Here is a 17,554-nt window from a genome sequence, read left to right as displayed (position 1 = left end):
ACCCGCGTTTATCTCCCCACGCTCCACAACCCAATAAAAAAGCGACTCAAACCACGACACCGAGTCCCAAACATCCTTTGAGAGCAGCGCCAATTCCCAAGGCGGTCACTCTCCTCCCCAGGGGGGCCCAGACGGCACCGACACCCAGAACCTCCCCGGGCCCATCGGTGCCTCCATCCCCGGTGGATCCGGCGGGATGGGAACGGCTTTAACGTCCCCAGCTCTGCCCGGCCTGGCCCCTGTTCCTGCCTCATCCCCACGGGTGATTTTCCTCCAGCGTCACCCGCCGGAGTTTGGCCCAGGCCCGGCCCGGCGACCTTGAGGGGATCCCAACAAAGGGCGGCCCCGGAGCGGCCCCGCGGTGCCCCCCGGTGTCCCCCCGCTACCTGCGAGGCTCGGAGGCTCCTCTCCCTGGCCGCGCATCCCGGTCCCCGGCGGGAAGGAAGGGAGGGAGGAAGGGAGGGAAGGGAAGGAGGGAGGGATGTGGCGGCTCCCCCGCCCCGCCGCCGGCCCGGCCTCGCCCCTCCCTTCCGCTGCGCGACACCCGCCTCCTCTGCTCACCCTGCGCCCCCTCCGCTTCCTCCTCATCCTCCTCCTCCCTGCGGGGCTCGGCGGGCCCGCGGGGAGAGGAGCAGAGCCCGCGGGAGGCCGAGCAAGGCCCGCGGGGGCCGCGGCAGAGGCGAAGCGGAGCCGCCGCCTGCAGCAGCAGCCCCAGCGCCGCCATCTTGGGCTGCCCCGGGCGGAGCGGCCGCGGCGGGGGCGGAGCGCGGCAGCGCCCCCTGGCGGCCGGGAGGACACAGAGCGAGCACCAAAGAGAACGGGGCGGGAAAAGCGGGAAAGGGAACGGGGCGGGAAAAACGGGAAAAGCGGGAAAGGGAACGGGAGAGGAGGCGGGAAAAGGGGGCGGGAAAAGGGGGCGGGAAAGGGAGGAGATGGATGGGCCGGGAGCACCGGGGATTCAGAGCAGGAATTCAGACCGGGATAACCGGGGATTCAGGGCTGGAACACCGGGGATTCAGGGCTGGGAACACCGGGGATTCAGGGCTGGAACACCGGGGATTCAGGGCTGGGAGAACCAGGGATTGAGACCAGGAATTCAGACCGGGATAACCGGGGATTCAGGGCTGGGATAACCGGGGATTCAGGGCCGGGATAACCGGGGATTCAGGGCCGGGATAACCGGGGATTCAGGGCTGGGAACACCGGGGATTCAGGGCCGGGATAACCGGGGATTCAGGGCTGGGAACACCGGGGATTCAGGGCCGGGATAACCGGGGATTCAGGGCCGGGATAACCGGGGATTCAGGGCTGGGAACACCGGGGATTCAGGGCCGGGATAACCGGGGATTCAGGGCTGGGATAACCGGGGATTCAGGGCCGGGATAACCGGGGATTCAGGGCTGGGAACACCGGGGATTCAGGGCTGGAACACCGGGGATTCAGGGCCGGGATAACCGGGGATTCAGGGCTGGAACACCGGGGATTCAGGGCCGGGATAACCGGGGATTCAGGGCCGGGATAACCGGGGATTCAGGGCTGGGAACACCGGGGATTCAGGGCCGGGATAACCGGGGATTCAGGGCTGGGAACACCGGGGATTCAGGGCTGGGATAACCGGGGATTCAGGGCTGGGATAACCGGGGATTCAGGGCCGGGATAACCGGGGATTCAGGGCTGGAACACCGGGGATTCAGGGCTGGGATAACCGGGGATTCAGGGCCGGGATAACCGGGGATTCAGGGCTGGGAACACCGGGGATTCAGGGCCGGGATAACCGGGGATTCAGGGCTGGGATAACCGGGGATTCAGGGCTGGGATAACCGGGGATTCAGGGCTGGAACACCGGGGATTCAGGGCTGGGAGAACCAGGGATTGAGACCAGGAATTCAGACCGGGATAACCGGGGATTCAGGGCTGGGATAACCGGGGATTCAGGGCCGGGATAACCGGGGATTCAGGGCCGGGATAACCGGGGATTCAGGGCTGGAACACCGGGGATTCAGGGCCGGGATAACCGGGGATTCAGGGCTGGAACACCGGGGATTCAGGGCTGGAACACCGGGGATTCAGGGCTGGAACACCGGGGATTCAGGGCTGGGAACACCGGGGATTCAGGGCCGGGATAACCGGGGATTCAGGGCCGGGATAACCGGGGATTCAGGGCTGGAACACCGGGGATTCAGGGCTGGAACACCGGGGATTCAGGGCCGGGATAACCGGGGATTCAGGGCTGGGATAACCGGGGATTCAGGGCTGGGATAACCGGGGATTCAGACCAGGAATTCAGACCAAGAACACCAGGAATTCAGACCAGGAATTCAGACCGGGAATTCAGACCGGGAATTCAGACCAGGAGCACCAGGAATTCAGACCAAGAACACCAGGAATTCAGACCAGAAATTCAGACCAAGAACACCAGGAATTCAGACCAGGAATTCAGACCGGGAATTCAGACCGGGAATTCAGACCAGGAGCACCAGGAATTCAGACCAAGAACACCAGGAATTCACACCAGGAATTCACACCAGGAATTCACACCAGGAATTCACACCAGGAATTCACACCAGGAATTCACACCAGGAATTCACCAGGAATTCACACCGGGAATTCACACCGGGAATTCACACCAGGAATTCACACCGGGAATTCACACCAGGAATTCACACCGGGAATTCACACCGGGAATTCACACCGGGAATTCACACCGGGAATTCACACCGGGAATTCACACCGGGAATTCACACCGGGAATTCACACCGGGAATTCACACCGGGAATTCACACCGGGAATTCACACCGGGAATTCACACCGGGAATTCACACCGGGAATTCACACCGGGAATTCACACCGGGAATTCACACCGGGAATTCACACCGGGAATTCACACCGGGAATTCACACCAGGAATTCACACCGGGAATTCACACCGGGAATTCACACCGGGAATTCACACCAGGAATTCACACCAGGAATTCACACCAGGAATTCACACCGGGAATTCACACCAGGAATTCACACAGGGATCACCAGGAATTCAGACCAAGAACACCAGGAATTCACACAAGGATCACCAGGAATTCACACCAGGAATTCACACCAGGAATTCACACAGGGATCACCAGGAATTCAGATCACCATGAGCTCAAAAAGAGCTTTTTTCCCACCCTCAAAGTCAAGCCCATATTCCCAAATCCATCTCTTTTTTTCAGCCCATTATTTGCTGACACTAAAACTCTTCATATAACCTTTTATAATAAAATAATCCTTTTACTGCTCTTAAAATTTTAAATCTTAAATCTATAAAAATTAATATTAACATCTTCAATAAAGACCTTAAAATCTACATCATAAAATGAAAATATTCTATAAAAACCTTAAAATCTACATCAGCTCTTCCCCACTTCCCTCAGCTCCAAGTCCTCCTGTTACTCACTGAATTATTTTATATCCAGGTATAGAATTCTTAAGGCTCTGCTTGAAATTCCAACCTCTACAGGATTATTTATTTTATTTAAATCTGATTTTTTTTTTCCTAAGAAATTAATCTGTATAAGCCCTGGCTGTGCTGGGACTTAATCATTAAGTTTTGTGTTTCTTTAGACCAGTTAAAGACTTTATTATTGAATATTTTGTGTTTAAAGTGAAAATTAACATGAATGGCTGGTTAAGCATCGTGATGTAAAAGGAGATTTTAAGTGGGTTTTGTTTGGTTTTAAATCAGAAAATCTTCAATGAGACAAATAAATATTGACTGATGCAATGGCACAGTTCAGTTTTACAAAGGCTGAGTAAAATGAGATGAGGTTCAGGAAGAATAAAGTTATCAAATAAAACCCTTTAGAAAAAAAAATGAACAAAACAAAACAAAACAAAAACAAAAAAAACAAAAACAAAACAAAAAAAAAAAAAAACCAAAACAAAACAAAACAACTTTGGAAGAGTTGAACACTCAAAAAAAGTCTCATTACACCAAGTTTGCCTTTTCCCACATTCATTTTCTGAATTAGCTGCTGATTTGTCTTTATAGGTTCTTTTATTTTAAAAAACCCAAAAAATTGAAACACAAACCTGATCTTGAATACAAAAAAAACCCCAATTTTTTTTTTAAGTTATTCTGGCTCTCAGATTAAAAATTTTAAGAGATTTGTCCACTAAAATGGGAAAAAAAAAATCATTCAAAACTGATTGTTCATTCAAAAATCATCCAAAAGATCATCCAGGCCACTAAAAAATAAAACAACTCATTCCATTTAAAGGAATTAATCGTGTGTTATTTTTGTGACAGCACGTTGCACAAACTGTTGTTTTTATTGTTTTAGTGTTATTTTTACTATTTATTCAGGAATAAACTGAGGACTGGAAGGAGAGGAAGGCTGGAAAAGCTGGGAAAGCTTGGAAATTCACAGGAAAAGAGCTGGAAAAGCTGGGAAAAGCTTGGAAATACATAAGGGGCTGGAAAAGCTGGGAAAAATCTTGTAAACACATGGGGAAGGGACTGGAAAAGCTGGAAAACACATGGGAAAGGGGCTGGAAAAGCTGGAAAACCTTGGAAACATATAAGGGGGTGGAAAAGCTGGAAAAAGCTTGGAAATACACAGGAAAGGGCTGGAAATGCTGGGGAAAGCTTGGAAATTCACAGGAGAGGGGCTGGAAAAGCTGGAAAACCTTGGAAAGACACAGGAAAGGGGTAGAAAAGCTGGGGAAAGTTTGGAAATTCACAGGCAAGGGGCTGGAAAAGCTGGGAAAAATCTTGTAAACACATGGGAAAGGGGCTGGAAAAGCTGGAAAACCTTGGAAATACATAAGGGGTGGAAAAGCTGGGGAAACCTTGGAAATACAGGAAAAGGGGCTGGAAAAGATGAGAAAACCTTGGAAATACACAGGAAAGGGGCTGGAAAAGCTGGAAAAACCTTGGAAATTCAAAGGAAAGGAGCTGGAAAAGGTGGGAAAACTTGGAAACACACAAGAAAGGAGCTGGAAAAGCTGGAAAAAGCTTGGAAACACACAGGGAAGGGGCTGGAAAAGCTGGGCAAATCTTATAAACACATGGGAAAGGGGCTGGAAAAGCTGGGAAACCTTGGAAACATATAAGGGGGTGGAAAAGCTGGAAAAAGCTTTGAAACACATGGGGAAGGGGCTGGAAAAACTGGGAAACCTTAGAAATACACAGGAAAAGAGCTGGAAAAGCTGGGAAAGCTTGGAAATACATAAAGGGCTGGAAAAGCTGAGAAAACCATGGAAATTCACAGGAAAAGAGCTGGAAAAGCTGGGAAAGCTTGGAAATACATAAAGGGCTGGAAAAGCTGAGAAAACCATGGAAATTCACAGGAAAAGAGCTGGAAAAGCTGGAAAAACCTTTGAAAGGCACAAGAAAGTGGCTGGAAAAGCTGAGAAAACCATGGAAATACACAGGAAAGGGGCTGGAAAACCTTGGAAACACACTGGAAAAGGGCTGGAAAAGCTGGGAAAGCTTGGAAATACACAGGAAAGGGGTTGGAAAAGCTGGAAAACACAGGAAACATGCAAGAAAGGGGCTGGAAAAGCTGAGGAAAGTTTGGAAATACAGAAAAGAGGCTGGAAAAGCTGGAAAAACCTTGGAAACATATAAGGGGGTGGAAAAGCTGGAAAAAGCTTGGAAATACACAGAAAAGGGGCTGGAAAAGCTGAGAAAACCTTGGAAGCACACAAGAAAGGGGCTGGAAAAGCTGGAAAAGTTTGGAAACACACAGGAAAAGAGCTGGAAAAGCTGGGAAACCTTGGAAACATATAAGGGGGTGGAAAAGCTGGGAAAAGCTTGGAAACATGGGAAAGGGGCTGGAAAAGCTGGAAAACCTTGGAAATTCACAGGAAAGGGCTGGAAAACCTTGGAAATTCACAGGAAAGGGTGGGAAAACCTTGGAAATTCACAGGAAAGGGGCTGGAAAAGCTGAGGAAAGCTTGGAAATACACAGGAAAATGGGCTGGGAAAGCTTGGAAACACATAAGGGGTGGAAAAGCTGGAAAAAGTTTGGAAATACACAGGAAAGGGGCTGGAAAAGCTGAGAAAACCTTGGAAATACACAGGAAAGGGTGGGAAAACCTTGGAAATTCACAGGAAGGAGCTGGAAAAGCTGAGAAAACCTTGGAAATTCACAGAAAAGGGGCTGGAAAAGCTGGAAAACCTTGGAAATACACAGGAAAGGGCTGGAAAACCTTGGAAACACAGAGGAAAGGGGCTGGAAAAACTGAGAAAACCTTGGAAATTCACAGAAAAGGGGCTGGAAAAGCTGGGGAAAATTGGAAATACATGGAAAAGGGGCTGGAAAAGCCGAGGGAAGAGGCTGACAGGCACTCCCAGTGCACAGGGCTGAGAAGGGCTGGTGCTTTGTCACCAAAAACGATATAAAAATTATCTCGTGGGCACAGAGGCAGCAGCCAAGACTCAATTTATTATAAAAAATTCCCAAACTTGCCAATTTCCAGTATCTTTATTTTGCAGGGAGGTTTTGAATCCTGGGGTTTTCAGTTTAAATTCTGTTTAAATTCAGTTTAAATTCAGTTTAAAATGTTCCATCTGTCCCCCCAGACTCCAGCCCCACTGACAGGATCTGATGGAGGAGTTTTATTTCCAGTTGAAGTGACTTTGTAACACAATTCCTGCCCTGGAATCCTGGGATTTTCAGTTTAAATTCAGTTTAAATTCAGTTTAAATTCAGTTTAAAATGTTCCATCTGTCCCTCCAGACTCCATCCCCACTGACAGGATCTGATGGAGGGGTTTTGTTCCCCAGCTGAAATTATTTTGTACACAATTCCTGCCCTGAAATCCTCGATTTTTCAGTTTAAATTCAGTTTAAATTCAGTTTAAATTCAGTTTAAAAAGTTCCACCTCTCCCTCCAGGTTCCAGCCCCACTGACAGGATCTGATGGAGGGGTTTTGTTCTCCAGCTGAAATGATTTTGTACACAATTCCTGCCCTGGAATCCTGGGATTTTCAGTTTAAATTCAGTTTAAATTCGGTTTAAATTCGGTTTAAATTCAGTTTAAAAAGTTCCACCTCTCCCTCCAGACTCCATCCCCACTGACAGGATCTGATGGAGGAGTTTTATTTCCAGTTGAAATGACTTCACACACAATTCCTGCCCTGGAATCCTGGGATTTTCAGATTAAATTCAGTTTAAATTCAGTTTAAATTCAGTTTAAAAAGTTCCACCTCTCCCTCCAGACTCCATCCCCAGTGACAGGATCTGATGGAGGAGTTTTGTTCCTCAGTGAAGTGACTTTGTACACAATTCCTGCCCTGGAATCCTGGAATTTTCAATTTTAATCCATCATTTCAATTTCAATCCAGGGCAGTGACAGCAGTGCTGGGGTCACTGTGGAGTTTCCTGAGTGAGAAGGGAAAGGATGAATTCCCTGGGATGGAGGGAGGGGTCACTAATTCAACCAGAAATTAAATATTTATTCCATTTTATCCACTTTCTTTAAGCCCAAGTAACAGAGCTCAGGAAAGAGCCAGGAGTTAAAACAGCAAACAGTGGCTGGAGGGATTTCTGAGGAGAAAATCTGATTAAAAGGAAGGTTGGGAAAGCAATGAAAAGAGGGAAAAGAGCCACAGTGACAGTGACAGGAACTAAAAAATCAAATCCCAAAGACAAAGAGCTCATGGAGTTGGTGCTGAGGGACATATTTAATATTTAAGGAATATTTAAGGAATATTTAAGGAATATTTAAGGAATATTTAAGGAATGTTTAAGGAATGTTTAAGGAATGTTTAAGGAATATTTAAGGGATATTTAAGGGATATTTAAGAGACATAAAGACATGTTAAAGAGACATAAAAACAAAATATTTAAGAGAAAATTAAAAGGGGAAATTGCAGCTAAACAGCAAACAGTGGCTGGAGGGGTTTCTGAGCAGAAAATTTGATTAAAAGGAAGGTTGGGAAAGCAATGAAAAGAGGGAAAAGAGCCACAGTGACAGTGACAGGTATTAAATAATAAAATCCTAAGCATAAAGAGCTCATGGAGTTGGTGCTGAGGGACATATTTAATATTTAAGGAATATTTAAGGAATATTTAAGGAAATATTTAAGGAAATATTTAAGGAAATATTTAAGGAATATTTAAGGAATATTTAAGAGACATAAAGACATATTAAAGAGACATAAAAACAAAATATTTAAGAGAAAATTCAAAGGGGAAATTGAAGCTAAACAGGAACCAAATGTGGAAAACACTGCAGGGCTCAATCCCAGTGAAATCCTGTCCTGTCCCAGCTTTTCCTGCACCACCCAGGAAACATTTGAGTTCATTCCTCAATTTCCAGCTCAATTCTGAGCCCAGGAAAATCCCCAAAGGAAATCAAGGTTTTGTCAGTTCTTACCTTTGAGGGAGTTCAGTGAAAACATCTCCATCCCCGCGGGAAGGGTGAGCTCCTGGGACAGAGAAAATGCACGTTAGAATTATTTTCTTTACAAGGTTTAAACCTTGTTATTTCCTTTATAAAGGTTTAAACTTTGTTATTTTCTTTATAAGGTTTAAAGGTGGTTCTGGTTTGTTTGGGACAGGGAAACTGCAGGTGAGAATTGGTATTTCCTTTAAATTTAAAGGTGATTTTGGTTTGTTTGGGAAGGGAAACTGCAGGTTAGAATTGGTTTTTTATTTCCTTTATAAGGTTTAAACCTGGTTATTTTCTTTATAAGGGTTAAAGGTGGTTCTGGTTTGTCTGGGACAGGGAAAATGCAGGTGAGAATTGTTTTTTTATTTCCTTTATAAGGTTTAAACATTGTTATTTTCTTTATAAGGGTTAAAGGTGGTTCTGGTTTGTTTGGGATAAAGAAACTGCAGGTGAGAATTGGTATTTTCTTTATAAAGGTTAAAACTTTGTTGTTTTCTTTATAAGGTTAAAAGGTGGTTCTGGTTTGTCTCCTTTGTGGTGAAAATGAGGGGTTTAAAAAGCCTTTTAGGGCAGGATGAAGTAGATTGTTGATATTATTTACTCTAAAGAAAACAAAACAAAACAACAAAAAAACAAAACTCCCCCAAAAAACCAACCAAACAAACAAACCCCAAAAAAACCCAAAAAACCAAAACCACCAAAAAACCAAAAACAAAACAAAATAAAAAAAAAACCCAAGCAAAAAAACCTCCAAAACAAAACAAAAAAAAATTTAAAAAACAACAAAAAAAACCAATTTAAAAAAACAACAAAATAACCCCCCAAAACAAAACAAAAAAACCCAACCCAAACCAAACAACAAACAAACAAACAAAAAAAAAACAAAACCAAAAAAAAGCAAAAAAAAACCCAAAACAAACCCAAAACCCCCAAAAAACCTCAAAAAACAAAAAACAAAACAAAACAAATATATATAAAAAAACAAATAAAAAAAACAACAAAAAAACCCCAAAACAAAACAAAAAAACCAAACCAAACCAACCAAACAAACAAAAAAAAAACCCAAAAAACCACAAAAAAACCCCCAAAAAACCAAAAAAAACCCAAACAAAAAACCAATCAACCAACCAAACAAAAAGGAACCACAAAACAAAACAAAACCAGGAAAACAGGAGAAGAAAGAAAACTGGACTTTTGATAATTTTCTTTACTGAAACTTCGTAAAACTTTCTGTTTAACTGAAACTCTGTAAAAACTTTTGAACTGAAACTCTGTAAAAACTTTTTAACTGAAACTCTGTAAAAACTTTTCTATTTCTCACCAAAACAACTTTCACTCAAACAAGACAAAACCGACTTTGTTTGGGGAGTTTTATCTGTCACACCAAGGATTAAATCCACTGTAGAACTTCTTGGAAAGTAAAAAGAATTTTTTATAAACTGGGATCAGAGGGTTGAAGGTGATAATTTACACACAAATTTAGTTTGGAGCTGGATTTTCATGGTCCTGGTGGATCCTTTCCAAGGGATTTTATGGATATTAATTGTCCCTATCAGTGATTTTCTGGGGATGGAATTAAGAGCTTGAAATTATCATTGCAATTATTCCATTTTGGTTTTAATAAGGAAAATTACTTCAGCAGAAACAAAAACCAAAAAAAAAACAAAACAAAACAAAACAAAACAAAACAAAAAAAAAAAAAAAAAACAAAAAAAAAAAAAAAAAAAAAACAAAAAAAAACAAAACCAAACCAAACCAAACAAAACAAAAACAAAAACAAAACCCCAAAAAAATCACAAAAAATCCCACCAACCTGTCCTGGCATATCAATTAAAAAATCAATTAAAAAATAGAGTATCAACGTATCAATACAGTATCAATTAAAAAAAAAAAAATTAAAAAATCCAACAAAAATAAAACCTTGTCCATGTTTCCTCCCCACAGACACCAACCTGCCCTGGCAAATCAATAACAAAATCAATTAAAAATCAGAGTATCAATGTATCAATAAAGTATCAATTTAAAAAAAACAAAACAAAACAAACTTAAAAAAAAAACAAACAAAAAAATTTAAAAAAATAAAAAAACCCACCAAAAACAAAAACAAAAACAACAAACAAACAAACAAAAAACAACAAAAAAACCCCAACCAGAAATCAATAAAAAACCAGAGTAAATTGACTTGGCAAAAATGAAACTCCAGGTGTGTTGTGGTGAATCCTGTAGGGAAATATCCCTGGAGTGAATAAATCCCTGCAGGGAACAAATTCAGGGAACTTTTTGTGGTCCTGGAGGGAGATTCCAGATCTGGAATAATCAATCCCAGCCTGGGTTAAAGTGCCTTAATCCAAAAGGAGTTGTGATGGATTGGCTGAGTGGAAATTATTCAGTGGATAAATCCAATATAAATTTGATGGAAAAATGTCTTTTCTGCTCAAGAACAACGAAATTAAAGAAAAGAAATTAAAGAAAATTAAAAAAATTGAAAACTTCCCAGGGATAAGATTCGAGGATGAACAACTGAAATCCCTCTGGATGAGCCAAAATTCCTGGCTCAAATCCAATATAAACTTGATGAAATTTTTTTTTTTTCTGCTCAAGAACAAAGAAATTAAAGAAAAGAAATTAAAGAAATTAAAGAAAATTAAAGAAAAGAAATTAAAGAAATTAAAAAAAATTGAAAACCTCCAAGGGATGAGATTCCAAGATGAACAAATTAACGAAAAGAAATTAAAGAAATTAAAAAAAAAATTTTGAAAACCTCCCAGGGATAAGATCCTTTACTGGGAACCAGTAAAAGCCAAACTGGGAGGGAACAGGACAGGACAGGGAGGAAAATAAAGGATTTGCTGAATCTGGACACCAAAATCCACACCTGGGAATCACTTTTAGCAAATCTCAGGGTTTGGGATAAATAAAATAAAAAAATAAAAAGAAGTTTCCAACTGTGGCAGCTGCTCCAGCCCCCAGGGAAAACTGTCAGATAAAATCCCAGAGGATGGAAAGAATTGGGATTATTTGGGTTCCTTGATCCCAGGAAAGTGTCAGATAAAATCCCAAAGGTTGGGAAGGATTTGGGTCTTTTGGGGGGTTCCTTGATCCCAGGAAAAAATCCCAAAGGATAGGAAGGATTTGGGATTGTTGGGGTTTCTTTATTCCAGAAAACTGTCAAATAAAATCCCAAAGGATGGAAAAGAATTGGGATTGTGGGGGTTCCTTGATTCCAGGATAAAATCCCAAAGGATGGGGAGGAATTGGGATTGTTTGGGGTTCTTTGATCCCAGGAAAGTGTCAGATAAAATCCCAAAGGATGGGAAAGAATTGGGATTGTTGGGGGTTTCTTGATCCCAGGAAAGTGTCAGATAAAATCCCCAAAAGATGGGAAGGAATTGGGATTGTTGGAGTTCCTTGATTCCAGGATAAAATCCCAAAGGATGAGAAGGAATTGGATCACAGGAAAGTGTCAGATAAAATCCCAAAGGATGGGGAAGAATTGGGATTGTTGGGGTTTCTTTATTCCAGAAAACTGTCAAATAAAATCCCAAAGGTTGGGAAGGAATTGGATCTTTTTTGGGGTTCCTTGATCCCAGGAAAGTGTCAAATAAAATCCCAAAGGATGGGAAAGAATTCGGACTTTTTGGGGGTTCCTTGATCCCAGGATAAAATCCCAAAGGATGGGAAGGATTTGGGCCTTTTTGGGGTTCCTTGATCCCAGGAAAGTGTCAGATAAAACCCCAAAGGATGTGAATGAAATTGGGATTGTTGGGGTTCCTTGATCACAGGAAAAATCCCAAAGGATGGGAAGGATTTGGGTCTTTTTTGGGGTTCCTTGACCCCAGGGAAAACTGTCAGATAAAATCCCAAAGGATGGGAAGGAATTGGATCTTTTTTGGGGTTCCTTGATCCCAGGAAAGTGTCAGATAAAATTCCAAAGGATGGGAAGGAATTTGGCCTTTTTTGGGGTTCCTTGATCCCCTAGAAAACAACCCCATGAAGAAAAAACCACATCCCTGAGAGAAATGCAGGAAAAAACTCCCAGCAATTCTGATTCTGGGCTGCTGGTGCTGGAAGGGGCAGAGCCCCGAGTGCTTTGTGAAGAGAACAAAGGAGAAATTCTCATTTTCCCCCATCCAGCCCCAAGTTTTCCCTTCCCCGGGCTCGGGGCAGAGCCAGAGGCCACTGACAGCGCTGATTTTATTTTATATTTTGGGTTATTCGGGGCCAAAGGAGCAGCAGGAAAGCCTTCCTGAGGTCAGTGCGGGCGGGGAACGGGGACGATGAGGGGGAAAAGGGCACAGAAGGGCCCCGGACACCCCCGGGAACCCCCCGGGGACACGGAGCGGCGATTCCCGCGGCCACCGGGATAAACGGGGCCGGTGGGGACACGGGGGGAGCCGCAGGAGGGGAGGGAGAGGGGAAAAGCTGCGGGAGAAGCGGCTCCGAGCGGGAGCGGAGCTTTCCCCGGGCAGTGATGGGAACTCCGGGGAGAGCCGCGCTCCTGGCGCCGCTTCCCGGGGTTTATCCGCCGGGTCCTCCTCAGGAACAGCTGGGAGAGGTGTACCGGAGTCCTCTGAACATCCCCGGAGCATCCCCGGCCCCGCTGGAGCCGCGGAGCATCCCCGGTCCCGCCGAGCATCCCCGCCCCGCCCGCACAGGCCGCGGCCCCTCACGGCCCTCCCCGCCCGGTCCCGCTCTGCTCCGCGCCATCCCCCGCTCCTCCCCGTCCTCCCGCCGCCGTCCCGGCCCCGTTGTCCCCTCCCCGGTTCTCCCCCAGGGGTCTCGGCCCGACCCCCGCCCGCCCCGCACCGACCTCCGCACCGCGACTGCCGCCGCCGCCGGGCCGCCCCTCGGGACTACAGCTCCCAGCAGCCCCCGCGCGCGCTTCCGGCGCGGCGAGCGCCTTCACTTCCGGCTCCCCGCCCCGGAAGTGAGTGAGACGGCGCCAGAGAGCGAAGCGGCTCGTGGGGCGCGGGGCGGGGACTGTCCCCATGGCCACGGCTGAGCCAATGGGCAGCCAGGGCCGTTCCCATGGCAACAGCTGAGCCAATGGGCGGTGACGGCCGTTCCCATGGCAACGGCTGAGCCAATGGGCGGGCGCGGCCGGTGGGGGCGCTGTAGCTTCATCCTTGATCCCGGTACCGGATCCCGGTCCCCGTCCCAGTTCCGGTTCCGGTCCCGGTCCCGACCGTGGGGCTGCCCAGAGCAGCTGTGGCTGCCCCTGGATCCCTGGCAGTGCCCCAGAACAGGCTTGGAGCACCCCGGGACAGTGGGAGGTGTCCCTGCCCATGGCAGGGGAGGCTCTGGAGGGGATTCTAAGGCCCTTCACAATTCCAAACCCGTCTGGAATTCTTGGCTTTACTCACTTTGGTGTCTTTTCAGAACGGCAGTTCTGAAGTTGAGATTTCTGGATGTTTGGTGGGTTTATTATTCCCTGTATGTCCAGAGGTTTCCTTTCCTTTCCTTATTTCTGCTTTGGAGTGTTCAGGGATGAGGGAACACTTACAAACTCCAGTAATGCAAGGGACAGTTTTATATTGGGGATTTTATATAATTTTTATGAAGGACTTTTTGACGCTCTGTTTGACAATGTTTGAACTAAAACGTATTTTTAAATTATATATATTTTATTGCCTGGTGGTTTGTTTTTTTAATTCCTCTGCTATATTCGATTCAAATAAAGCATCATGGAAATAAAGCATTAGTAGAGACTCGAAAATAAGTAGTTTCTATAAAGGAATTGCCTTATAATGACCCATTCCATGCATGTAAATGTGATTATAAAAAGATAAAGGTACCCAGCAGTAAAGACTTGGTACAGATACCTGTAGCTAATTATATCAGCACCTAATTTACTCCTAATTGGATCTCAGAGTCTCTACACCAGGCCTGAGCTTCGGGGGCAGGATCAGCCCGGCGGGGGCGGGGCCACTGGCCGGGGGCGGGGCCAAGGGAGTGAGCGGGGCCAATGTGGGACATTGTGGGCGGATCCTATCGAGGGGCGGGGCTACCGGGGGGGGGCGGGGCCAGTGGATGGGCGGGGCCTGAGTGGGGCCACTGGCCGGGGATGTGGCCAAGGAGTGGGTGGGGCCTATCGAGGGGCAGGGCCAATGGGTGAGCAGGGCCAACGAGTGGGCGGGGCCTATCGAGGGGCGGGGCCATGGCCAAGAGGGGCGGGGGCACCCCGGGGAGGGGGCGGGGCCTATCGAGGGGCGGGGCTACATAGGCGCGCCGCGCGCGTTCCCGTGCGCGTTCCCGTTGGCTTTCCCGATCACATCCCAAACACTTTCACGTTCCCGTTCGTGTTCCTGTTCACATTCCCAAGCACATTCCCGATCACATTCCCATTCCGACCCCTGAGCGCGTTCCCTTTCCGTCCCCGGGTGCGCTCCCAATTGCGTTCCCACTCTTACTCCCAAGCATATTTCCCATCGTATTCCCTTTCCGATCCCCAAGGACGTTTACAATCACATTCCCATTCCGACCCCCGAGTGCGTTCCCGATCTCATTTCCCACTCTCATCCCCAAGCACGTTCCTGATCGCAATTCCCATTATAATCCCCGAGCACGTTCCTGAGCGCGTTCCCATTCTGAGCGCGTTCCCATTGCGGCCCTGAGCACGTTCCTGTTCCGTTTGCGTTCCCGCTCCGGCCCCCGGGCACATTCCCATTCTGGGCCCCCCAAGCGCGTTCCCGTTCTGGCCCCTCCAAGCATGTTCCTGTTTCAGCCCCGGGCACGCTCCCATTCCGACCCCTGATCACATTCCTGTTCTGACTGCTGAGCATGTTCCCACTCTCATCCCTGAGCATGTTCCCGCTTCAAGCACGTTCCCGTCTCGATCGCGCTCTTGTTCTGACCCCCGAGCATGTTCCCACTCTCTTCTTGGAGCACGTTCCCGAGCCCGTTCCCGCCCTCATCCCCGAGCACATTTCCGATCGTATTCCCGTTCCGATCCCTGAGCACATTCTCAATCGCGTTCCCGTTCCGAGCGCATTCCCGTTCTGACCCCCAATCGCATTCCTGTTCCAACCCCCAAGCACGTTCCCGAGCGCGTTCCCGTTGTGGCTCCGAGTACGTTCCCCTTCCAACTCCTGATTGCATTCCTATTCCGACCCCCGAGCATGTTCCCCAGTGCATTCCCGTTGTGGCCTCGAGCGCGTTCCCCTTCCAACTCCCTGAGCATGTTCCCGAGCGTGTTCCCATCTCGAGCGCATTCCCGTTGCAGCCCCGGGCGCGTTCCCGTTCCTGATCCCTGATCGCATTCCTGTTCTGACCCTCGAGCACATTCCCACTCTCATCCCCGAGCACATTCCCGAGCGCGTTCCCGTTCCAATTGCATTCCCATCTTGAGCGCATTCCCGTTCCGCCCTCCTGAGCACGTTCCTATTGCAGCCCTGAGCACGTTCCCGACAGTATTCCCGTTCCGATGCCCGAGCGCGTTCCCGAGCGCGTTCCCACTCTCATCCCCGAGCGCGTTCCCGTTTCGAGCGCGTTCCCGTTTCGAGCGCGCTCCCGCTGTGGGCGTGTCCATTGCCGTGGCCGGGGCGCGGCGCATGCGCAGCGCGGGGCGCGCGGGGGGACAATGGCGGCGGCGGCGCTGGCGGCGGGCGGAGGCCCCGGGAGCGGCCCCGCGGCGGCTCCGGCGGGCGGGCCCGGCCCCGCGCTGGCCGCATCGCGCCGCAAGGACGGCGGCCCCGCCGGCAAGTTCTGGGAGAGCCCCGACACCGTGTCCCAGCTCGATTCGGTCCGCGTGTGGCTGGGGAAACACTACAAGAAGGTGCGGCCCGGTGGCGGGCGGGGGACGGGCCGTGAGGGCTCTTTGTGAACCGGGAGCTCGGGGGGAGCCCCGGGGAAATTCCGCTGCCCGGAGCTCCCGGGGCCGTTCCGGGGCCGTTCCGGGCCCCGCTCGCCCCGGGCAGTGACTTTCCTGTGCGGGCAGGTCCCGGCCCGGCCGCTTTGGCTCTTCAGCCGCGCCCCGGCTGGAAAAAAGGGAGGAAAAATCCCTGAAAAAAGGGAGGAAAAATCCCTGAAAAAAAGGGAGGAAAAATCCCTGAAAAAAAGGGAGGAAAAATCCCTGAAAAAAAGGAAGGAAAAATCCCTGAAAAAAGGGAGGAAAAATCCCCGAAAAAAGGGAGGAAAAATCCCTGAGAAAAGGGAGGAAAAATCCCTGAAAAAAGGGAGGAAAAATCCCTGAGAAAAGGGAGGAAAAATCCCTGAGAAAAGGGAGGAAAAATCCCTGAAAAAAGGAAGGAAAATCCCTGAAAAAACGAAGGAAAAATCCCTGGAAAAAGGGAGGAAAAATCCCTGGAAAAAGGGAGGAAAAATCCCTGAAAAAAGGGAGGAAAAATCCCTGAAAATCCCCCCCGGAGCCGTCCGGCCTCGTTAAACCCCGCGGTGCCCCTGGGGCTCCTCTTCCTCCTCGCTCGCTTCGCTTTCTTTAAGTATTTTGTTTATATTTATTTATTTTTCTCCGTCGTGCTGTTTCTATAACTTCATTCCAACACCCGAGCCGTGAGAAATCGCCTCGGTGTAACTTTTCCCATTAAGTATTTTATTTATTTATTTTTAAATTTATTTTTATTTATTTTTCTCCCTTGTGCTGTTTTTTTTAACTTCATTTTGATACCTGAGCCGTGAGAAATCGCCCCGGTGTAACTTTTCCCATTAAGTATTTTATTTATCTATTTATTTATTTATTTTATTTTTATTTTTCTCCATTGTGCTGTTTTTGTAACTTCATTCCAGCGTCTGAGCCGTGAGAAATCGCCCCGGTATAACTTTTCCCATTAAGTGTATATATATATGTATTTATTTTTATTATTATTATTATTATTATTATTTTTCTCCCTTGTGCTTTTTTTTTAACTTCATTTTGAGACCCGAGCCGTGAGAAATCGCCCCGGTGTAACTTTTCCCATTAAGTATTTTATTTTTATTTTTATTTTTATTTTTATTTTTATTTTTATTTTTCTCCGTTGTTCTGTTTTTTTAACTTCATTTTGACACCTGAGCCGTGAAAAATCTCCCAGTTTAACTTTCCCAGCGCGTTCCCAGAGGGCTCCAGTGGGATGGAAGCGATTCCCGGTGGAAACTGCCCCAGGGAAGCCTCAATTTCTGTATTTTCCCTATTTTTGGGGCCATCCCGGCGGTCCCGGACAGGCAGGATGAGCCCAGGGTGTT

The 17,554-nt window shown here is 47.3% G+C and overlaps 2 protein-coding genes across 4 annotated transcripts in view; one reads left to right on the top strand and one right to left on the bottom strand.

Moving 5' to 3' along the window:
• DHX30 (DExH-box helicase 30) overlaps nucleotides 1-13,230 on the bottom strand; it is a gene marked incomplete at its 5' end in the record, with an annotated part of 39,705 nt that extends 26,475 nt beyond the window's left edge. The window contains 2 exons of one of the 3 annotated variants that reach the window (XM_083858970.1): nucleotides 8,363-8,414; nucleotides 13,188-13,230. In XM_083858970.1, the coding sequence (XP_083715096.1) occupies nucleotides 8,363-8,393 (31 nt within the window). Of the gene's footprint in view, nucleotides 1-386; nucleotides 504-561; nucleotides 725-8,362; nucleotides 8,415-13,187 lie in introns of those variants that run through there. The other 2 variants (XM_083858968.1, XM_083858969.1) reach the window with 2 other exon arrangements.
• A 2,570-nt stretch (nucleotides 13,231-15,800) lies between these two features.
• The window catches only part of SMARCC1 (SWI/SNF related BAF chromatin remodeling complex subunit C1), a gene marked incomplete at its 5' end in the record, with an annotated part of 82,762 nt that continues 81,008 nt past the window's right edge, over nucleotides 15,801-17,554 (top strand). The window contains one exon of the mRNA XM_083872785.1: nucleotides 15,801-16,151. Within this exon, the coding sequence (XP_083728911.1) occupies nucleotides 15,801-16,151 (351 nt within the window). The remainder of the gene's footprint in view (nucleotides 16,152-17,554) is intronic.

This window comes from Zosterops lateralis, assembly GCF_965231275.1.
Source record: "Zosterops lateralis genome assembly, chromosome: 1".
Classification (NCBI taxonomy): Eukaryota; Metazoa; Chordata; class Aves; order Passeriformes; family Zosteropidae; genus Zosterops; species Zosterops lateralis.
Note: the sequence above shows the minus strand (reverse complement) of the source record. Positions and strands in the feature narration are given on the sequence as shown.